The 24,960-nt window shown below is 43.6% G+C and overlaps 1 protein-coding gene across 2 annotated transcripts in view; it reads right to left on the minus strand.

Annotated features, from left to right (window-relative positions):
- Positions 1-24,960, minus strand: part of BUB1 (BUB1 mitotic checkpoint serine/threonine kinase) — a 365,871-nt gene that overhangs the window by 216,130 nt on the left and 124,781 nt on the right. The window contains exons 21-22 of one of the 2 annotated variants that reach the window (XM_077283131.1): positions 18,759-18,865; positions 16,076-16,900 (exon numbers count right to left, since the gene is read on the minus strand). The exons of the other annotated variant lie outside the window; for it this stretch is intronic. Coding sequence (XP_077139246.1) covers positions 16,705-16,900; positions 18,759-18,865 — 303 coding nt within the window. The 3' untranslated portion in view covers positions 16,076-16,704. Of the gene's footprint in view, positions 1-16,075; positions 16,901-18,758; positions 18,866-24,960 lie in introns of those variants that run through there. 2 annotated transcript variants of the gene reach the window in all.

Genomic DNA, 24,960 nt, shown 5'->3' on the forward strand with positions numbered 1-24,960 from the left:
CTAGAGGATAACATAAGAAGGAAGAAAAAAAAAAAAAAACTTTATACTCTTGCATCTATTACACAAAGTTTATCTGTGCATACTGAGATACCCTTGAGCACAATCTGGAATAGTACGTATATGACTACAATAATCATAACTATATGTATAATGCTCTGCATAATCCCAGCAACCCACCCACCGATTCCTCTGAACCAGTTGGCTAGGTTAAGAAAAGAAAAGGTATCTGACCACCAGCTATCCTTATTCTGGTCATTATCTTTGTCATACTGATCTCTGAGTCGTTGTACGTCCTTTAATTTAAATGTCATACTCATCAGATTCATTACAAACCAGGTTCCCCGGTTTGCTTGTACAACTGTTTACATCACCTTGGGGGAACAACTCAGAATGTTCCCATTTTCTATTATGTATGTATCTTTCCAATACTACAGGTTTGAAGGCATCAGAGGAAGGGACGGTTGTACTGAAACTGAGCTGTAGATTTTCAGTGGGGACCTGTCCTAGATCAGTTAATCCAGTCTTATTCCTAGGTACCCATTTTCCTCCCTTGAATGCTAAATATTGTAGATGTGTATTACTCCCTGAGAGATTACCCTGCCACCAAGGAAATTCTACCCATCCCACAATTGGTATGGCGATTGTAGTATTCCACAGCCTAGCATTACCAGTTTGGTTGTTGGCCAGGTTGTCTGAACAATTAGGCCAAGCGAATATTTCTTCTGCTGATACGGGAACTGCTAGAAAAGGTATACTTGTGGCTGATACCGGTGAATGGGTACAGATCCAACAATCTGCCAGGGGTTGTGTATTATTTAACAAGTCATGCACTAATTTTCTATGATGTTGTACGAATCTATTGTTCAAAGGGGTTAGAGAATTTAGTCTTTCCCATGCCTTTGTCGTGGTTAATACTATTAACATCAATATCATGAGTTTTGTCCTGCTTTTTTGCAATGGCTTGCATGTATCCATGATGCCTTTCCTTCAAGCTTGACTGATGTAGGTGTTGTCAACAGGACTTGGAAGGGTCCGTCAAACCTTGGTTCTAGAGCCTTTCTGGTGTGTCTTTTTACATAGACTTGATCACCTGGTTCCAACTTGTGACTTCCTTCAATGTTGTCAGGATCTGGAAGGGAAGCAAAAACTTGTGCATGCACCTTAGTTAATTGTTTCTGAAGATTTTGCACATAAGAAGTCAATGACTCAATATTTAACACAAGTTGTTGTGGAAAATAACATCCTAAATTGGCAGTCCTGCCAAACAAAATTTCATATGGAGACAGTTTAGTCTTACCCCTTGGGGTATTGCGTATTGAGTAAAGGGCCAGTGGAAGGCATTCTGTCCAAGGCTTTCCTGTTTCAGCCATGGCTTTCTGTATTTTTAATTTTAAAGTTCCATTCATGCGTTCCACCTTACCAGAACTTTGAGGATGGTATGGAGTGTGTAACTGACTTTCAACACCCAACATTTTCAGTACATTTTGAAATATTTCTCCAGTGAAATGAGTACCCCTATCTGACTCGATCACTTCAGGGAGACCGTAACGGGGTATCAGTTCGGCAACTAGTTTTACAGCAGTGTTTTTAGCTGAAGCCTTCCGAACTGGATAGGCCTCTGGCCACCCTGAGAACATGTCCACACACACCAACACATACTCATACCCATTACTTTTTGGCAGCTGGATAAAGTCTATTTGTAATCGCTGAAACGGATAGAGAGGTCGGACGTGGTGCTTCATAGGGGTCTTTGTTGTCTGTCCGGGATTATGTGCCAGGCATATAACGCATGCAGCACAATAGTCTCTTGCGTAGTTGCCAAAACCTGGAGCCAACCAGACTTGCTTTGCCAGTAGTGTCATTGCATTTGCAGACACATGAGTAGGGTGGTGTAGTCCACCAACTACAATCGGGTACCAGGCTCTAGGTAGACATATTAGTCCATCTTTCTTCCAAATTCCTGCTTGTTCTTCTGCCCCTTCCTTTTTCCATCTATCCCTCTCCTCTTCTCCTGCATCTTCCTGTGCTTGTCTCAGTCTATCTTCAGTATTTTCTGTGAGGTTTACAGTATGAACCTGTCGTAAGGGTTTGACTGCCGCTGCTTTGGCTGCTTTATCAGCCCTATCATTTCCCCTAGATTCCCTAGTGTCGAGTCTCACATGTGCAGCTACCTTAATTACTGCTACTTCTTTTGTTTCTTGTGCAGCCTCTAAGATCTGTTTGATCAAAGAAGCATGTTTTACAGGTTGGCCTGACGCTGTCATGTAACCTCTAGCTCTCCAGATTACTCCAAAATCAAACACAATACCATGTGCATACCTAGAATCAGTGTATATATTAGCTGTCTGATTCTCAGCTATTTTTAGCGCTTCGATCAATGCTGTTAGTTCTGCTTCTTGTGCAGACTGTTTTGGTGGAAGTGGTTCTGCTTTGAGAGTTTCAGATTCTGACACAACTGCATACCCTGTATGGAAGTTACCTGTGTCATCTGCAAACCTACTACCGTCTATAAACAGCTCTAAATCTGGATTTTGAAGTGGTGTTTCGGATACATTGGGTAAGCCTGCTGCTTCTTGTAAAATGAGCTCTGTACAATCATGTGTGTCTGTAGGGAAAAAATTTGCGTGTGGATCAGTGTCCTTATTCCCCCCTTCAGACTCGAGAGGTAGCAGTGTAGCTAAATTGAGAGTCTGAAGCCTAGCAAATGTGATAGTAGAGGGAAGCAGCAAAGAACACTGTAGCCGCAAATGTCTGGCCATGGAAATGTGTTTTGGTTGTACCTGGTTTAATATCCCATAAACATCATGCGTAGTTTGCACTGTGAGTGGATGCTCTAGGACAATTTCTGATGCTTTGTCCAACAATAGTGAGACAGCAACAACTACACGTACACAGGTTGGCGCTGCTCTAGCTACGGGATCTAACCTTGCTGAAAGATATGCAATTGGTCTTTGTTTCCCTGCATGCTTCTGGGTAAGAACTCCTGTAGCATGAGAATCAACTTCTGCAGCCATAAGCTGAAATGGTTTGGTGTAGTCTGGTAGCCCTAACGCTGGAGCTGAAACAAGGGCATCTTTTAATTGTTGGAACGAAATCTGACCTTCTTTTGTCAACAAATAAGGTTCACTTTTTACACAGTCATACAGTGGTTGCATTAGTTGACTGGCATGTATAATCCATTGTCTACAATGAGACACTATTCCTAAAAATGCTCGTAGCTGTTTATGATTTCTAGGCTCATTCATCTGTCTTATTGCTTCAGTTCTTTGAGGTGTAAGATGCTTTTTACCTTGAGAAATGCAATGACCTAGAAAGACCACTTTGATCTGACAAACTTGTAGCTTTTGTCTATTCACTTTACACCCTTCTTTTTCTAGAAAACATAGTAAACTCACAGTGGACCTTTCTGCAGTTTCTAAATCTGGGCAGCAAAGTAGTAGGTCATCCACATACTGCAAAATTACTACCTGTGGTTCGGGTTCAAACCTCTGGAGGACTGTTTGTAGGGCATTTGAATAAAGAGTAGGGGAGTGTATCATTCCCTGTGGAAGGCGTGTCCACGCCAACTGTTTGCCCTTAAATGTAAATGCAAACAAATGCCAACTGTCTTGGTGTAAAGGAACCGAGAAAAATGCATTTGAAAGATCTATTACAGTAAACACTTGAGAACTGGCTGGTATCTGTGATAGTAACGTATGAGGATTGGGTACAACTGGGGTGATTGGATCTAGAACTTTGTTTATTTCTCTTAGATCATGTACCATACGATATTTGGGCATGGAACCCTTATCAAGAGTTCTCTTCTTGACTGGATACAGAGGAGTGTTAGCAGTTGATTGTATCTCTACCAAAACTCCTTTCTCTCTATATCCCTCTATCTGTTTTGTAATCGCTAATTCCTGCTGGGCACTCACAGGGTATTGTCTGAGCTGTGGGAGAACAGTTCCTGGTTGCACAGATAATTTTACAGGAGAAATATGCAATAATCCCACATCAGTGTCACCCTGTGCCCACAGTGTTTCTGGGACCATTGAGAGGTCTAGATCTGTGATGTACTCTTTTTCTTCAGTATAATCCTCAAAAGACTGAATTCTGACATATTGTTCTAATGATTCTGCATCATCAGGGATAGTCAGCATAACTGTGCCATCTTCCCTAAAATTGATGTTAGCTTCTAATTTCTTTAGTACATCAGTTCCTAACAGACATGTTGGGGCACCTCTGGCATACAAAAATCTGGATGCAAAACATTTAGGTCCTAATGAGACCTCTAGGGGCACAGTATATGGCAGTGTTCGAATTACCCCATCATAACCCTCAGCAAAAGTTGTTTGTTCTGAAATATCTTCCGGATTCGGAAGAAAATCTTGATTCAAAATTGAGGAAGTTGCACCTGTATCTATCAAAAATGGAATCTCTCTCCCCCCCACATTCACCTGTATCATAGGTCTCCTAGCTGGTAGGGAAGTTTGTAACACATCGAGTCAATCTGAATCTGGTATGGGACCATCTATGATGGTAGATTTCTGCTGGTTGTCCGTTTGGGGAGGGTTATTTCTGGGAACAAATTTGCCTGACTTTATATCTGCCAACTTTTTCCTGCACTCTCTTTGGAAATGACCTGGCTTTTTACAGTACTGGCAAGGAAAATTGTGTCTCACTCTTCCTCCTGTATTAGCTTGTGCTATTCTAACAGGCTTACGATTCTCTCTCATATCCATGGCTATTCCTAAACATCGTTGTTTCACAATATTTGGTTGTTCAATTGTTCTCCAATCTGGAGTAGAGGATTTAAATTTTTCTCTGATTTTCGGATCTAGCCCCTCTATTGTTTTGTAAAAAGTCTCCTTACTGAAGCATCAGTCAAATCCAATCCTTCATCCCTAAAGCTATTTTCTAGTTCTTGACTATATTCTTCAATACTTTGCCCAAATTTCTGCATAATCACACCCGTAGATCCCCTTTCCCTCTGTTTTCCTCTCATGAAAATTATTAATGCCTCTGTGAACTGGGTACCTGATGCTTCTGTCTGTAAGGCACCCCCTTCTGCCACTGGTCTATTGGGCTGTAGATGTGTCAATAATTCCTGAAAAAGTCCGGGGGACATTTTCATTCTACATAATTCTTCCCCGTCCGCCCAGACCCCAGCATGAGTCTGCATGATTTGTTGTATATACTGCGCAAATCGGATAGGATATTGAGTGGGATCAGGCGCATTATGCAGGAGGGACATACCCTCAGCAGGGGACCAAGGAAAGTATCGTCTGGTCTGATGATATCTGGTGTTCATTACCCCGTCAGCACCAGCTTCTCTAAAAGGTCTTGGTACTACCCTAACAGGGGCAAGTACAGCGCCATATCTAGGTGTACCACAGGCTAGGCAATCATTTCTCCAATCTGGAGTTTGTTGTCCACAGTGTGAACATTCCCATCCTCCTACCCCACCAAGATTGGGATACAAGGCTGGAAATTGTTTTCCTCCTTCTGCTCTTCCAGATGGTACAAATGATTGGGCTTTTGGATCTAGGTAAGAAGGTGGAATACATCCTTTCCTTCCTATAGACCATTTGAAAGTGTCTGGATCATATCTCCAATTTTCTTCTCTTGCTGTTTTTGAGACCTCTATCATACAGTGTATGATTTCTTCCCACCCATTGTCTTTGATAATTCCACCTCGTTCTTTACTCAGTTTTTCCCATTCTGTACTGAACATAAGTGCTTCTGAAATTCCCAATTTTTCTCTTACCCTCCTAATCTGCCTTCTGACTGTCTTTCCACATCTTTCCTGTATGATATCTGCTGCTTCCACTTGTCCTAAGACGGTTTTTGTCTGTTTATTTCCCATTTTTCTTTTCAATATTAGCTATGACTACCCTAGGTGACGTTTGGACAACCACTTCCTCTGTTGGTGGCGTCTCGTTGCCTTCTCTCCTAAGGAGCTAAAATATTGAAGGGCTGATCTGCTCCATTTCTTCTAATGTGCAGAATAAACTTGATTCCTACAATGCACGCAAACAGGATCAGCAACACCAAACAGATCACAAAACTGTCAGTCTCAGATATCATACTTGTCCCAGGCTCATGAAACCGCGTCCTGGGCTCATTCTATCAAACCTTATCCAGAAATGAAGGAGATTAAGCACTTAATGAGAGTCAAGCATGGGCGGAGAAGAAGAACGCAACCACATGACCCAGTTAGGCTGACTTCCGTGTATAAGGCTTATACCCCAACTATTTCGGCTTATTTTTCTACGCACTTTTGCTCTTCTTTCACAACATACCACAACCTTCACACTGTTCACACACTGCCAGGGACAGGACTCATAAATCTATACAATATGGTAACCCGAGTTTTATAGGTATCTACTCACTACTAGACTAACCCAGCGTGACACGGCTCATAGAGATCTTTCGGATAATACAGGGCAGATAAAAGAGAACTAATAATGTCTCTTACCTGGCCAGGTTTTTCAGTTCATTTGCCGTCCATTATCCCAGATCTCCGTTGTCCGTATCCGCAGGTAAATCTCGAGCAAATACTCTCACCTCAGGTCCCTGTTCGGGCGCCAAAGTAATGTTAAGTCCTTCTCAGTCCCTGGCTTACTAGAGGTAGGGATCCGAGTGAAATGACACGCAGCACAAAGGTTGTGTGATCATATACAGGGGAAGCCCAGGAGCACGTCTGACCCACTGAGCTCTACCCCTCCTTTATAAAAAGAGTTAAACATTTTACAGACATGCGTACAAGCGCTCATATTTCACATCCTTATACAATAACAGCCTATACTAGAGATAAGGTTCAGCTTGGTATGTAGGTAAAAGGTTACAATTACAAGAAGAAATGCACCCGTGATTAGTTCCATAAAAGGAAATGTCAACTTTGCTCTAGTTTCCTGAAATAAGCCAGCTGTCTCAGGAGAAAGACACAATGGATTCTTTCAGTCTGATCTCCACAGGGGCTATATCAAGACCCTTTAAAGGGGTTGTCCACTACTTTCAATTAACACCCAATGTATCCCCGGGGCCCCTAATACATTTTATAAATACCTTCTGTTGCCGATACTGCCTGTGAGCGGCGGTATGCCGGCGGCTGACTCCGGGTCATGTGACCCCCAGGCTGCAGCCGCCGCTAATATCAGCCGACGTCGCGTCAATTTCCTGACTCTGGAAATTGACGTGACATCATCTGCAGGCGTGACCCAGAATCCACAGACAGCGGTCACTCATCAAGAGTGACTGGGCTGGGGGCTGTGCTGGGGTCTGCGTGCGGCGCTATCCGGGGGTCTGTCCAAGGCTGCGCAGGGGGGGGTCTTTGGGGGGTTGTGTGTGTCTGTGCAGGTATCGTCCAATGGGACTACAAGTCCCATCTGGCTATGCCTGCTACAGTACAGTGACATTGAGTGACACATTAGCCAATGATGGGACTGTAGTAGTCCCATTATCCAGCTAATGTGTTGAATGTAAAAAAACATACACAGTACATACAACATAGAGTTCATACTCACCAATCACCTTGTCCCAGCCCTCGCTTACCTGTAAAAAATATTAAAATAATAAACAAACAATATACTCCCTGATCTGCAGTAATCCATGTAATAATGATTGTCCCACGACGATCTCCCGTGGAGAGCTGTAACATCAGCTGATGTGACCCCTCTCCAGGGGCTCCAGTATACAATGACTGAAGGTATCCTTCCGCACTGTATCCCTCCGCCGCTGTAAGTACAGTATAGTTCATACTCTCACTTGCGGCACTGCTGCCGGGGAAATTTCCCACCCAGCATTGCCATACAGTGAAAGCAATGAACTAAAGTAACCTATTCAGTGATGCACTGCAGGAGCCATTGTCTCCTGTCAGTGTGTCACTGAAGGTCTATAGAGCTGTCACGTCTCCTGATGTGACAGCTCTATAGGGGAGATTGTCGTGGGACACTCGTTATTAATTGGACTGCGTCGGACAGGGAGTATACAGTTGGTTTATTTTTTGCAGGCGATCGAGGGCGTTGCAGGAATTAGGACTGCTTGTAAGTATGATGAAATTAAAGGGAACCCGTCACCCCTAAAATCGAAGATGAGCTAAGCCCACCGGCATCAGGGGCTTATCTACAGCATTTTGGAATGCTGTAGATAAGCCCCGATGTATCCTGAAAGATGAGAAAAAGAGGTTAGAATATACTCACCCAGGGGCGGTCCGATCCGATGGGCGTCGCAGTCCGGGGCCTCCTATCTTCATAGGATGACGTCCTCTTCTTGTCTTCACGCTGCAGCTCCGGCGTACTTTGCCCTGTTGAGGGCAGAGCAAAGTACTGCAGTGCACTGGGCCTCTGACCTTTCCCGGCGCCTGTGCACTGCAGTACTTTGCTCTGCCCTCAACAGGGACGTCATCGTAAGAAGATCGGAGGCCCCGGACAGGAACGCTCCTGGGTGAGTATAATCTAACCTCTTTTTCTCATCTTTCAGGATACATCGGGGGCTTATCTACAGTATTCCAGAATGCTGTAGATAAGCCCCTGATGCTGGTGGGCTTAGCGAATCTTCGATTTGGGGGGTGACAGGTTCCCTTTAAGAATATTAAAATACTTTTTTCTAGCTGTCTTTTTTTTAACCCTTTCACTAGTATAGGATTAGTAATGGATAGGCGACTTATTGACGCCTCTCCATTATTGACAGTGCTTAATGTCACCTTACAATAGCAAGGTGGCATTAACCCCTTATTACCTCATATCCCACCACTACACAGGAGTGGGAAGAGAGGGGCTAAGTGCCAGAATTGGTGCATCTTAGAGATGCGCCATTTCTGTGGTGGCTGCGGGCTGTTATTTGTAGCCGGAGGAGAGGGCATGGCTCCTTCCTAGGCTATGAATATCAGCCTGCAGCTGTCTGCGTAGCCTGGCTATAAAATATAGGGGGACCCCACGTCATTTTTTTTTTTTTTTTTTGGGGGGGGGGGGGGGGGGGGGTCCCCCTATTTTAATAGCCAGTAAAGGCTATGCAGACAGCTGTGGAATGATATTCATAGCCTGGGAAGGGGCATGGGTATTACTCCCTTCTCAGGCTACAAATATTGGCACCAAGCCGTCGGCTTTCCCCCTCTGGTGCAGAAAATGGCCTGTGAGTCCACGCCATTTTTATTTTTTTTTTTTAACTGAAACATATTGTTCAATAAGAAACATGGATATATGTATGGAAAAATCTCTAGACTGATCTCTAAATAGATATATCTCTCTCTATCCCATATCTATCTCTTTCCTATCTCTCTCTCAATTCGATTCAAATGAGCTTTATTGGCAGGACTAAGTACATGTTAGCATTGCCGAACCATATGGTAAAAATAGGGGGTGGGGTAGGGAGGCATAGAGGTCCAGGATATATCAGGCTCCTTTTAGAGGATAGGGGACATGTCTTTGGTGGGGTATAGGAGTGCATGGCATATCAGGCTCTTTAGTTGGAGGATAGGGATATGTCCAGGGTTGGGGTACAGGAGTCCATGACATATCAAGCTCCTCTTAGTCTGTGGCAGGCACTGACATATTCCGCTGCACTTTTCTCTTCCCGCAGTATTATCGGTAGTTTCTTTTCCTCCATGGAGGTGAAGTCTGGGAGGAGATCAGACAGTCTCTTGAAGTGAGTGTCCCTCGCTGCGGAGTATTTGGGGCACCTCAGCAGGAAGTGGGCCTCATCCTCCACGGCCTCCTGGTGGCACTGCTGGCAGAGGCTGCTCTCTCGGGGCTTGTGGTTCTGTCGGTGCCGCCAGGATTCGATGTGTAGGCTGTGGGCGCTCAGTCTGTATCGGCTCAGGATCTGTCGCTATTTGAGGATTTCTCTATCCCATATCTTTCTCATATCTATCTATAAATCCCATATCTCTCTCTCTCTCTCTATCCCATATCTATCTCTAGCCATACTGAGTCGAAGGCCTTCTTGAAGTCCACAAAACAAGCGTATATCTTCCCGTTCTTTGTATTGTGGACGTGACTCTCTCCATCCCATATCTATCTATCCATCCATCCCATATCTATTTCTCTATCCCATATCTATCAGTGTGTAATGGAGTTTGGACTGAACAAATGTAATAGAGGAGGTTGGACAGAAATGACAGCACAGATTGAAGAGAGAGGAGGGAGGGGTGTGGGTGTGCTAGGTGCTGGCTTACAGGCCAGTGCAATGCATTATGGAACTTGTAGTATTAGAGCACAATAAGTCAGGAGAAAGGACGTCGATTAACCCCATGAGAGTTGGATCCAGCACTGAGGATGTGCTGCTACAGCATGATAAAAGGTAATATTGCTAAAATAAACACAGTGAAAGTTTTGAGTGGCACGTAATAGCAAGATTTATGAAAAAAAAAAAAGGTATACAACCCCTGGCAAAAATTATGGAATCACCGGCCTTGGAGGATATTCATTCAGTTGTTTAATTTTGTAACAAAAAAGCAGATCACAGACATGGCACAAAACTAAAGTCATTTAAAATGGCAACTTTCTGGCTTTAAGAAACACTAAAAGAAATCAAGAACCAAAAATGTGGGAGTAATGGTTACTTTTTTTTTTTTTTTTTTTTAAATCAGCAGGCCGGTGATTCCATGATGTTTGCCTGGGGTTGTAGTACTGTACAACTTATTTAAATTAGGTAGAAGACAAGGGTGTCTCTCTGAAAAGGGTATGACTTGTAAGAGAAAGGGGTATACAGAAAACAGAGGTATGCATAAATATCACACAATATGGGAAGCTTGGAGAAATTACCATGGGATGTCTATATTATCCTTATCGGGCTGAATTGTTTTGTATGTATATTTCAATGTCTATTCCACCTCCTGTTGAGTCACACAGGTGTACGAAAATGCTTAAATACATAAGGTATATTTTGTTACAGACCTGTCTCATGTCTGATAAAGCAACAGCGAAACGGGCGTTGGAGTGGTGTGAGGGGAACTGTGGTGTGCCTCTTTAGGGTTGGTATCTTGCAGTATCACATCATAACATTTACTTACTTAGCACCTGGCATGGCTGCTCTTATATGAACTTGGATCACTGATTTTGTTATATATGGCCTCACTTTAATTGTTTTCTTAACCTTATGTAATCTCATATCTGTGTTTGATCTTATCAATTATATTCTATTACTCCAAATTGCACTTTATTTGATCTTTTACAGACCATTGATACTTACTATACTTCTCTTGCAAGCAGTGGTCCATTTGAATTAAATCTTTTATTGAATAATCACTAGTGACTAATTTCAGACAATGCTTATATGATATATGTTTCATCTATATATTATGTTCATGTATGAAGTTCATGTCTAATAAAACTTGTTTTATATTCCTCTGTGAGTACAACTTCTTTTGGGCATGAAATTTACCTGCGATAGATTGTCTGGGGCAGTTTGGTGGGTTAATTTGGCGGCCCCTACCTTCATATATTAGAAAGTTGCACAAGTACCCTGTTGAGCTCTCACACATTTTATATAATTTGATACCGTATTTGGCTCGCTTGGCAGGGAAAAATAGGCGGAATGACAGACGGCCCTTGAAATTTACCAAGGCCTCGTCAACTGCAACATTGTGTTTCGGGGTATAGGAATGTAAAAAATATTTTTGGAGGGAAATTGGGGGTCTCAAGTTGTTAAAGGCGATTATAGTTTGGGGTTGCTTAGGAATTATCACTAAATTAAAGGAACGTCATTAGGGTTTCACAATGGGCTCGGAACATGGCAGCTACAAATACAAGGGTGCCGTGGACAGATTATGATGCCCACTAGGAGCAATTTTTTTTTTAATAAACCTATGTTCAGGGTAATACCTAAATTTTATTTTTTTATTTATTTCACGGACATTTGTGGGGATCAATGAATGGGAATGAAAGGCAGTGGGTCTTTAGGAAATGTTATTGTTCATGTAATTTATATGACCAACACTAGTATTTATTTCTTTTAAACTTTTTAAAAACCTCACCCTAGTTTTAAGGCTATGTTCACATGTTATGTTTTTGCTACCTTTTTATGCTAAATTTTAAGCTGCATTTTACAGAACCAGCAAAAGTTATGAGATTTCAGAAACGTCATGCATACATGGTTTTCTTTTCATGGCTAACTTGGAAAGCTGCTGCGTTTTTGCAAACTGCAGCATGTCACTTTCCACATTTTTTCACAGATACAAAGCATTAAGTGAAAAAAGGCAGCACAACCTGATACCTTTGGTTTTTTTACACTTTACTTTAGTTTTGTTTTCATCATAGGAAGTTGCATCATTTTTTATGGGGCTAAACTATCAGCATGCATAAGAGACAACAAAAGTGCAGCAAATACACTGCAAAAAAAGCAGCAAAACCGGCTTCTTTACTGCCAAGAGCACATGTTTTGCCTGCAAAAACGCAACACGTGAACAAAGCCAACAGCAAAGAATGAAAACAAAATTAATATGACTATGGGGATGAACAGGGGTGATGGAGATGGATGCTCTGTGCTAGTGTCTATCACAGTGATCAAACATCAAGAACAAACTCCACTGGCATCTCACATTGCCGGCTGCCAGATCTCAGTGGGTACACGGAGCATGTGCCTGCCATTGTACCTGAGCAAAGAGGAGGGGAGTCGGGGGATGGCGTCACCAGTACAGATGTCCCATGAGATTCTTGGGTCACCAATTCTCTTTCCTCTGACATACTAGATCATGTCAGAAAAGAGAGAAAGTTTTTTTTTTAATTCAGATTGCGTTTTTTTTTTTTTTATGTGATTGCCATCATTTGTTGAATAACGTCGATCACATGATTGTGGATCTAAAAGCTACTCCAGGTAGCAGAGACCATGGAGAATTTCAGATTCTGGGGGGAGCTATACATTTAGGTATACAGTACAGATCAAAAGTTTGGACACACCTTCTCATTTAAAGATTTTTCTGTATTTTCATGACTATGAAAATTGTACATTCACACTGAAGGCATCAAAACTATGAATTAACAAGTGGAATTACATACTTAACAAAAAAGTGTGAAACAACTGAAAATATGTCTTATATTCTAGGGTCTTCAAAGTAGCCACCTTTTGCTTTTAATGACTGCTTTGCACACTCTTGGCATTCTCTTGATGCACTTCAAGAGTTAGTCATCGGAAATGGTTTTCATTTCACAGGTGTGCCCTGTCAGGTTTAATAAGTGGGATTTATTGTCTTATAAATGGGTTGGGACCATCAGTTGTGTTGAGCAGAAGTCTGGTGGATACACAGCTGATAGTCCTACTGAATAGACTGTTAGAATTTGTATTATGGCAAGAAAAAAGCAGCTAAGTAAAGAAAAACGAGTGGCCATCATTACTTTAAGAAATAAAGGTCAGTCAGTCCAAAAAATTGGGAAAGCTTTGAAAAGTGTCCCCAAGTGCAGTGGCAAAAACCATCAAGCGCTACAAAGAAACTGGCTCACATGAGGACCGCGCCCCAGGAAAGGAAGACCAAGAGTCACCTCTGCTTCTGAGGATAAGTTTATCCGAGTCACCAGCCACAGAAATCGCAGATTAACAGCAGCTCAGATTAGAGACCAGGTCAAAACCACACAGAGTTCTAGCAGCAGACACATCTCTACAACAACTGTTAAGACGTGACTTTGTACAGCAGGCCTTCATTGTAAAATAGCTGCTAGGAAACCACTGCTAAGGACAGGCAACAAGCAGAAGAGACTTGTTTGTGCTAAAGAATACAAGGAATGGATATTAGACCAGTGGAAATCTGTGCTTCGGTCTGATGAGTCCAAATTTGAGATCTTGGTTCCAACCACCGTGTCTTTGTGAGATGCAGAAAAGGTAAACGGATGGACTCTACATGCCTGGTTCCCACCGTGAAGCATGGAGGAGGAGGTGTGATGGTGTGGGGGTGCTTTGCTGGTGACACTGTTGGGGATTTATTCAAAATTGAAGGCATACTGAACCAGCATGGCTACCACAGCATCTTGCAGCGGCATGCTATTCCATCCGGTTTGCGTTTAGTTGGACCATCATTTATTTTTCAACAGGACAATGACCCCAAACACACCTCCAGGCTGTGTAAGGGCTATTTGACCAAAAAGGAGAGTGATGGGGTGCTACGCCAGATGACCTGGCCTCCACAGTCACCAGACCTGAACCCAATCGAGATGGTTTGGGGTGAGCTGGACCGCAGAGTGAAGGCAAAAGGGCCAACAAGTGCTAAGCTTCTCTGGGAACTCCTTCAAGATTGTTGGAAGACCATTCCCGGTGACTACCTCTTGAAGCTCATCAAGAGAATGCCAAGAGTGTGAAAAGCAGTCATCAAAGCAAAAGGTGGCAACTTTGAAGAACTTAGAATATGACATAATTTTAGTTGTTTCACACTTTTTTGTTAAGTATATAATTCCACATGTGTTAATTCATAGTTTTGATGTCTTCAGTGTGAATGTACAATTTTCATAGTCATGAAAATACAGAAAAATCTTTAAATGAGAAGGTGTGTCCAAACTTTTGATCTGTACTGTATAAGCGATCATTAAGGGGTTAAGCAGTTGTCTTTGGCATTACCCATTAAGCAGTTGTCTTTGGTGTAAGGCATTGCCTACTAAGAAGTCGTGTTGATTATACTAATAGTGCAGAAATTCTTTACTTTCAGATCTCTCCCCATCTATTGATCCATCCCATCATCCATGTCAGTGAGGGGGAGTAGAGAATAATCTTTATTGTCATGGTTTGTGTAATACAGCTTTATACACAACAATGGTGCTTTAAACACAACAGAGCTGGTGCCAGGGCACAGGAAGAGAGGAAAAAAGTCATACAGCAACAGGAGACTTGGAAAATATGGAGATCTTAAGTGGCATTATCCTTACAGGGAACCTGTCACCTGAATTTGGCGGGACCAGTTTTGGGTCATATGGGCGGGGTTTTCGGGTGTTTGATTCACCCTTTCCTTACCCGCTGGCTGCATGCTGGCCGCAATATTGGATTGAAGTTTATTCTTTGTCCTCCGGAGTACACGCCTGCGCAAGGCAATATTGCCTTGCACTGGCGTGTACTCCGGAAGGAAGAGAATGAACTTCAATCCAATATTGCGGCCAGCATGCAGCCAGCGGGTAAGGAAAGGGTGAATCAAACACCCGAAAACCCCACCCATATGACCCAAAACTGGTCCCGCCAAATTCAGGTGACAGGTTCCTTTTAAGCATATATCTCTGGCAAAAGTTAAGAGACCACCACATCAAAACCCTGTCCTGGGCAGCCCAATATCCGGACCTGGACCTCATTGACAACCTCTCGAATGTAATGAAGAGGATGATGGATAGTCACAAACCATCAAAGAAGAACTGCTTACATTTTTGCTCCAGAAGCAGTGTGAAAGACTGGTGGAAAGCATGCCAAGACGCATGAAAGCTGTGATTAAGAATCATGGTTATTCCACAAAATATTGATTTCTTAACTCTTCCTGAGTTAATACATTAGTATTGTTGTTTCTAAATGATTATGAAATTGTTTTCTTTGCATTAATTGAGGTCTGAAAGCACTGGCTGTTTTTTTCTTTTAATTTTGAACTTTTCTCCTTTTCAGAAAAAAACACAAAATTAATTGCTTGGAAATTTGGAGACCTGTTGTCAGAAGTTTATAGACTAAAAGAACAATTTACATTTTACTCAAAAATATACCTATAAAGAGAAAAATCAGACAAACTGAACATGTTGCAGTGGCCTCTAAATTTTTTGCCAGAGCTGTATGCATGTAAGGCTACGTTCACATTTGCGTTGTGCACCGCAGCGTCGGCGCCGCAGCGCACAACGCAAACGAAACGCGGCAAAACGCACGCTAAAACGCTGCGTTTTGCGCCGCATGCGTCGTTTTTGGCCGCAAGTTGGACGCAAAAAAAATGCAACTTGATGCGTTTCTTGCGTCCAACGCTTGCGGCCATGCGGCGCTAAACGCAGCACAACGCATGTCCATGCGCCCCCATGTTAAATATAGGGGCGCATGACGCATGCGGCGCCACTGCGGCGCCCGACGCTGCGGCGCTGACCGCAAATGTGAACGTAGCCTAAGTATTTTTGTCACATTTGCAACAATTTTCAATTTTTCATTTTTTTCTTTTTTTAAAGTTGGATAATTTTTAATATTTGGCATAGTTTTACTTAGGAACAACACTATCAATACACTGGCAAGAAAGTTCACATTTGTACGATTGCTAAAAATTGGGCAGATCTATCAAAACCGTCTTATCCTTAGATGATGACAAATTAGACTAGACAGAAATATCCTATGGCATCACTGATAGATATGGCGCATTTTAAGACTATCTATTCTAAGTTAGTACCACCTTTATTGGCTTACTTTATACCAAAATTGTGGCGCACATTTTTTTGTCACAATTTAAGCCATAACCCTTTCTCTTACAAGTCACACTCTTTTCTGAAAGACCATGCTGCAAAACAAGTTGTAAAAAAGGTCTTAAAAAAAATAAATAAAAATAAATCCAATGAGGTGCAAGCTGTTAAAAACAGTTTCAGCACAAATCATGGCAGAACTCAGGTGTATTTAGCATGATGAATACATTGCATTTATTTTGCCCATCTGCTGTAGAAGGTCAGAGGTTACTATGGTTGAAGTGATGTTCTCTAGAATTTGTGTCCTTACTGTGAAACAGTCATTAAAACTATGAAAGGACAAAAACTGACTTTGTTGTCCAACACAATGAAAGAGTTTTTGTAAAAAGTCCGGTCAAGGTTACTTCCTCGAACGCTTGTTTTCTAGGAGCAGGATAACAAGCCTGTTGTGCAGAGATTTCATCTTTGCAATGTACATTCTCTGGAAGTGCTGGGTCAGTTCTTCACGCAAATGTTTGAGTGGAGATGGGCTGTGACAGTCGGGGATATTCAGCAATGAATGGAAAAAGGCTTCCCACACTATTCCATTCTGCAATCTACAATAAAACGAACATAAGTTATGAAAGAGGAGACATAATTGGAATTTGGTTAGAGAAACAATATAGTCAATGTGATCTTCTGATGTGTGATTGAAGTCTCTGAATCAGGACCACCACTAATTCCGGAGTTGAAAAAGTTGTACAGTATAAAATATTTCTACCCCTTTAGCACTGCTCTGAGATTACTATTGATTTGAATTGAGTTTTTTCCTATTTTTCCTGATATTGACAATACCAGATCACAGACTAAGGCTAGGTTCACATTTGCGTTCAGGAGGGCTGTGGACTTCCTCCCTGAAGCTCTGCCTACTTCTGTATGCGTCCTGCATTTCCCTGCGTACCTATCTTTAACATTTGGTACGCAGGGACATGCGTTGTATGCGAATGCGTCCGCATGCGGAGACAGCACGAAAATGCTAAATTTTGTATTTCCATGCAGTCGCCGCACACGTCAAATCGCCCCATGCTGTCTGTTGTCGCACACGCTGTGACTGGTGGAAAGAGTTGGTGTTTCCGTCCTCCACCATTATATTCACCACTATGTGCGTCCTGAAGATGCAGATGGCGGTGAACTCTGGATGCAGGTCGGCCATATGACATGGCCTGCGGAACAGTGTTTTGGGGCGTTTGGCTATCTCAGATAGCCCGGTCCAATTGCCCCAATTTGCCCAGGTCTGTTACATACAAAGTTGTATACTAATCTCTGTCCTAGGTGTCATGTACTGTACTATGTGCACATATATAGTGTTACCTGCACTGAGCACGGGCCAGGCTGCAGGACATATAATGCTGGAGGCTCAAGGTCACACACTGCAGTCTCTATCTGAGGATCACTGTGAGCTTTTGCTTCCTCTTACATACAGATCGGGTGTCGCTGGAGCCGATGACCCCACTGACAGCACGACTATATCTGTATGTATGTAAGTGTAAGATGGTGCAATAAATCTCACAGTGCAGAAAGCACACACAGCAGGAATCTGAAGCCCCATCATCAAATACCTCCTGCCCCTGCTGACTTCATCTCTCCTGTCCAGCAGAGTGAAACAGGCGCGCAGGTGACGTCAGATCAGCAGACACAGCCTGCAGTGTCTGCAATACAGGGATGGCGGCCGGCACTTGTGCACTTCTAATACAGTGCGGGCAACGGCATAAAAGCCAGGCCCCTGGAGGTACGCCACTGCCTGCAAGGGCCCCCCTTCACCTTCGGGCCCCGATGCAGCTCCACCGGTTGAACCGGCGGTAGGTCCGCCTGTGCACTGAGTATTTGGTCAGTACTTCACATCAGTATTTGTAAGCCAAATCCAGGTATTTTACTGATGTAAAATACTGACCCAATACTCAATGTGTGAGCGTGACCGGAGAGTGATTCAGGGAGTCGGCATTGCAGTTGTGTGACTCAGAAGAGGAGGCGCTGGATATTGGACAAAGCCGAGATTATGGATTGTGCAGCATATAAAAGCCACTGACTGCACGTTTCAAGCATTGGCTCCATGACTTCACCAGTGCATGCGACTCCGAAACATTGCTGTGTTTCAGCGAAAAACATACTTTAAAAGCTGCCAGAAACTAGTCATGACAGGTGGATCCGGCAGCTTCTCCCTGCCCACTCCTCGAGTGATAGTTTCCGGTCACTGAAGGCGAGTGGGTGGAGATGTCTGGTTCTCTTTAAAGTCCTAATTGTTGTGAATTAAAAGTTTGATCCACATGCAGACTTTTGACACATCCATTGGAAAAAATTGTAGTTTTCGCCTCAAATTCCTCCCATTACTTTTTAGAAAACTTGCACCCATATACACATGTAAAAAGATCATTCAGACTGAAGATTCCTTCCGTTGGGGTTTCCATAATAACTGACCGTTTAAAATTGCCTTCTGGTCTCCACGCTCCATTCGCTTCACGAACTTTCATGTATTTGCCAAACAGCATGCAGTAAACAGTTCCAGCGACTCCAAAGTAGTCCGTCTATTACACAGGAGAAACACAGTATTTACAATATACAAATACATTATACGATTACATATCTGCTGCGATTAAATGCACACGAAGAATAAAACAAGGCAGCCTAAGACAAGAGGTGCGGGAACACAATGTGTAAGGCCGGTTTCACATTAGCATTTTGAGGGGCTGCGGACTTCCTCTGTGAAGCCCCGCCCTCGGCCGCTAGCCCCGCCTACTTCTGCATGCGGCCTGCGTACCTATCTTTAACATTAGGTGCGCAGGTCGTGCGGCTGTATGCAGATGCTTCCGCATGCGTCGTTTTGACGATGCAGTGACCAGCGTAGGACGCAGCTGGTAGCAATTTCTTTTTTTCTCCGCATCGTCAAAACGACGCATGCGGAAGCATCCGCATACAGCCGCACGACCTGCGTACCTAATGTTAAAGATAGGTATGCAGGCCGCATGCAGAAGTAGGCGGAGCTAGCGGCGGAGATGCGGCCGAGGGCGGGGCTTCACAGAGGAAGTCTGCAGCTCCTCAAAACGCTGTAGAAGAGAATAATGCAGGTCACTAGCCAGATCAATACTCCAAGTTATTAAACATACTTACATAATTTGCACAGGTTATTATGCTGGTAACACATAGTAATACAGATCTTAAGATATAGGAGTCTTACTCTGTGGGATGCTTGTATAACCATAGACAGATTATAATGAGGGCAATCAGGGCTACCGGCTGGGACCCATGGCCAGATTGCCCTCATTATAACATTTTGTGCTCTATCATCGGTAGTCAGCTTTGATGCAGACAATCGAAAATGGCAACGATGCTACATGGTAGCTCCAGTCACCGTCCCTGTGATGCAATTCAGCCGGTGAGATAACATCATTGTGCCAGCATGGACGCGCTTGGCCACAAGAGGAAGTTAGGCTGCAGGAGACTATAGAGAGAGTCAAGTATTACATTTTTTTTTTGGCTATGTGCACAAGTTGCGGATTAGCCTTAGGAATTTCTGGTGCGGATTCTGCATCTCTTGGCAGAAAACGCAGGTGCGGATTTGTTGCGTTTTTTGTGCGAATTTTGGTGTGGATTTTTTGCGGATTTACTGCGTTTTTTACCCCTGTGGATTTCTATAATGGAATGGGTACAAAAACGCTGCAGATCCGCAAAAAAGAAGTGACATGCTGCTACTTTTAATCCGCAGCGTTTCCGCACAGAATTTTCCGTACCATTAGCACAGCATTTTTTTTTTTAACCATTGATTTACATTGTACTGTAAATCACTTGCGGATCTGCAGCGTTTCTGCCCCACAAAAAATTCTGCGGATCCGCAGGAAATCTGCAACGTGTGCATATACCCTTACTGTTTAACAAACTGAATGTGGTCGGGTAGGGGAAATGACATTATTATGAATTGAGGGCGGGAGAGAGGACATTATGTTATAATGATCTCAGACTGAGGCGTAGGAGGACATGACAAGGAACTGGGGGGCATGTAAATATAAGGCTACATTTCCACAAAGAGCTTTTGGTGAGTTTTTGATGTTGAAGATTCTCTGCCCATCTCTAATAATATGTGCAGAAATGGTGCAGACACCAGGATATTCGGGGCCAGCCGAACAGTTACAAAAAGTTTGGTGGCAAACTCAGTCGAGGGATTTGAGAGAGGCCTGGATGTCAACCTGGAGCGTAACAATATTGTATCTTACAGTTATTAGGTTCTTTAGAAGGACGTAGATCTGGGGATTTATTCTGAAAGAATATAGGCTGAACTGGATGGACAAATGTTTTTTTTCGGCCTTGCTAACTATGTTAATATGGTTTGAGTACCAGAACAGTACCAGGTCCCCATTCACTTGAATGGGGGGCCCGAACATCCAGTGTTTGCCACGCTGTCATGTGCATGACAGCGTAGCAAACACCACTTCTGATCGGCAGTAAAATCATTACCGTTGGTCAGACAGTCTCTGTTCCCACCAGGGCTGTGGAGTCAAGAGTCAATATAAAATGGACCAACTCCTATACTATATAAAAAATTGGGTACAGTAGTTCAATGCAGTTTTTGGGGAATATTTTTTTTCATAAGAATTTGGGAAAGTTATGAAATGTCCTATAAATGTCTGTCCTATTCCTGATCTAAGGTCTAGACTTTTAGCTGAGATGAATCTGTGCTGCAGTTTGTGTTCATGAGAAATAGTGAAGCTCCTTCTATACAGAGAAGGGGAAAAAATAAAACACACAGGGAAGGAATGTCTGCATTCATCTCAGAACTTCTGGAGTGAACAGGAAAGCAGGAATAAGGTTAGTACTTCTTAAAGCATATCTAAACTTTCAATAAACTGTGGATAAATCAATAGTCCAGTATAAGTTGTCTCTGTATACTTGATGTTTTCGATTGTTTTTCCTCTTAGCTCATGTTTGGAGAAATTAGCTGTTCTGATGAGTTATATACACTATACAAGAATATAAGGGGAAAAACTTTTATAAAATGTCAAATTCGGAAATACAGTAATAGGATCGATGAGGACAAGTGTGTGTGTGTGTGTGTGTGTGTGTGTGTGTGTGTGTGTGTGTGTGTGTGGACAAATGTGTGTGAGGACAAATGTGCGTGTGCGTGTGTATGTCTTGAATATGATTCAACAGAAACATGCTCCCTCCTCCCCTCTTCATAGACCGTGAAGAAATACAGGTGCATCTCACAAAACTAGAATAGTGTGAAATTTCCACAATCAGTGATGGTTTGGGGAGCCATGTCATCTGCTTTTATAGGTACATGGTGTTTTAACAACAACAAAGTCAGCACAGTCGTCCACCAGGAAATTTTAGAGCACTTCATGCTTCCCTCTGCCGACAAGCTTTTAGGAGATGGAAATTTAATTCTCCAGCAGGACTTGGCTCCTGTCCACACTGCCAAAAGTACCAATACCTGGTTTATAAACAATATAAACAACAGTATCATTGTTCTTGATTGGCCAGCAAACTCACTTGACCTTAACCCCATAGAGAATCTATGGGGTATTGTAAAGACGAAGATGAGAGACACCAGACCCAACAATGCAGATGAGCTGAAGGCTGCTATCAAAGCAACCTGGGCTTCCATAACACCTCAGCAGTGCCACAGGCTGATCGCCTGCATGCCACACCATATTGATGCAGTAATTGATGCCAAAGGAGCCCCAACCAAGTATTGAGTGTATTTACTGAATATACATTTCAGTAGGCCAACAATTCTGATTTTAACCCTGCTGTAGAACCATGAAAAATGAGTTTCGCTTTTTGTATTGATGAAATAAATTAACTTTTTGATGATATTCTAATTCTGTTAGATGCACCTGAATATTACATAGAGTCATTACAAACAGAGGGATGTATTTCAAGTGTTTATTTCTGTTAAAGTTGAGGATTATGGCTTACAACCAAAGAAAACTCAAATGTCATTATCTCAGTAAATTAGAATACTTTATAACTTGTGATGAGTGTACTCGTTGCTCAGGTTTTCCCGAGCACGCTCGGGTGGTCTCCGAGTATTTATGACTGCACGGAGATTAAGTTCTCATCGCCTCATCAGCATGATTTACAGCTATTAGCCAGCTTGATTACATGTGGGGATTACCTAGCAACCAGGCAACACCCACATGTACTCAGCCTTGCTAATAGCTGTTAATCATTCAGCTGCCGTGATGAAAACTAAATCTCCGAACATTAACAAATACTCGGAGGTCACCTGAGCGTGCTCGGGAAAACCCAAGCAACGAGTACACTCGCTCATCACTATTTATAACACCAGCTTGAAAAAATAATTTTAAAATCCGAAATGTTGGCCTACTGAAATGTATGTTCAGTAAATGCACTCAATACTTGGTCAGGGCTCCCTTCGTATCATTTACTGCATCAATGCGGTGTGGCGTGAAGCCGATCAGCCTGTGGCACTACTGGGGTGTTATGAAAGCCCAGGTTGCTTTGATAACAGCATTCAGCTTGTCTGCATTGTTGGGCCTGGTGTCTCATCTTCCTCTTTACAACACCCCATAGATTATCTATGGGATTAAAGTCAGGTGAGTTTGCTGGCCAATCAAGCACAGTGATACTGTTGTTTTTAAACCAGGTATTGGTACTTTTGGCAGTGTGGACAGGTGACATGTCCTGCTGGAAAATTAAATTTTCATCTCCTAAAAGCTTGTCGGCAGAGGGAAGCATGAAGTGCTCTAAAATTTCCTGGAATACGGCTGCGCTGACTTTGATCTTGATAAAACACAGTGGACCTACACCAGCAGATGACATGGCTCCACAAACCATCACTGATTATGGAAACTTCACACTAGACCTCAAGCAGCTTGGATTGTCTGTCTCTCCATTCTTCCTCCAGACTCTGGGACCTTGATTTTTAAGGTCTAGTGCAGGGGTGGGTAACCTTTTTCCAGCCCGGGGCCATTTGGAAATTTCTACCATCATCCGGGGGTCGCATAAAAATGATCACCTTGAATATTAGCCCGGTATATTTAGTCAAACAATTACGGTAGCTCACCCTTAATGTGATGCTGGAGCTGCTTCTCTTTGGTGCAGCTGTTATGTTAGGTGATACTGATCATGTTGCTTCTCACAGCTGCTTTTCCTGGTGTGGCACAAAGATCAAAGGAGGGCATATAGCTGGGGGGCACAGAAATCACAGAGGGGCACATAGCTGGGGGGCACAGCTGGAGGGGACAGATCACATGGGAGCACAAATATCACAGGGGGGTACAGAGCAGGGAGGCACATAGATCACGGGGGGCACAAAGCTGGGAGCCACAGAGATCACAGGGATGGGGGGCACAAAGATCAAAGGAGGGCACATAGCTGGAGGGGACAAAGCACAGGGGGCACAGATCACATGGGAGCACAAATATCACAGGGAGTACATAACGGGGGGCACAGGGATCACAGGGGGGGCACAAGCTGGGAGCCACAGAGATCACAGGGATGCACATAGCTGGGGGCACAGTGATCACAGGGGGAGCATATAGCTAGAGGGCACACAAATCACAAGGGGTACATAGCTGGGGGGCACAGATCACAGGGGGCATATAGCTGGGGGGCACAGAGATCACAGGGGCATAGAGCTTGAGGGCACAGAATTCATAGGGGGCATATAACTTAAGAGCACAGAAATCACAGGGGGTACAAAGATCAAAGGAGGGCACATAGCTGGGGGCACAGATCAAGGAGGGGCACATAGCTGGGGAGCACACAGCTGGATGGGACAGATCACAGGGAGAACAGATCACTTGGGAGCACAAATATCACAAGGGGTACATAGAGGGGCACAGGGATCACATAGATCACGGGGGGGCACAAAGCTGGGAGCCACAGAGATCACAGGGATGCACATAGCTGGGGGCACAGAGATCATGGAAGGGCACATAGCTGGAGGGGAAAGATCACAGGGGGCACAAATATTGCAGGGGACACAGGGATCACGGAGGGGCACAAAGCTGGGAGCAACAGAGATCACGGAGGGGCACAAAGCTGGAGGGGACAGAGATCACATGGGGGCACAAATATTGCAGGGGGCACAGGGATCACAGAGGTGCACAAAGCTGGGAGCCACAAAGATCACAGGGATGCACATAGCTGGGGGACACAGATCACAGGGGGCATCTAGCTGGGGAGCACAGATCACAGGGGATTTATAGTTGGGTGAGCAAAGATCATATTGGGGGACAGTGGGGGGAATAGAGATCACAGGGGGCACAGAGATGACATGGGTGCACATAATTGGGAGGCACAGATCACAGGGGGCTTATAGTTGGGGGAGCAAAGAGATCATATTGGGGCACAGTGGGTGGGCACAGAGATCACAGGAAGGGCAAAAAATGACATGGGGGCACATAGCTGGGAGGCATAGAGATCACAGGGGGCTTATAGTTGGGGGAGCAAGGAGATCATATTGGGGCACATAGCGGGGGGGGGGGCACAGAGATCATAGTGGGCACATAGCTGAGGGGCTCAGATCACCAGCAAACACAGAGCTGCCAGCACAGAGATCGCTCTGGACTCTCTGGCAGTAGCTCCTCTTCAGGAACAGAAGAGCATTCGGCACTAACCCCGCCCACCCCGATTACATCATACATCATGTGCAGGG

Source organism: Ranitomeya variabilis, chromosome 2 (assembly GCF_051348905.1).
Source record: "Ranitomeya variabilis isolate aRanVar5 chromosome 2, aRanVar5.hap1, whole genome shotgun sequence".
Lineage (NCBI taxonomy): Eukaryota > Metazoa > Chordata > Amphibia > Anura > Dendrobatidae > Ranitomeya > Ranitomeya variabilis.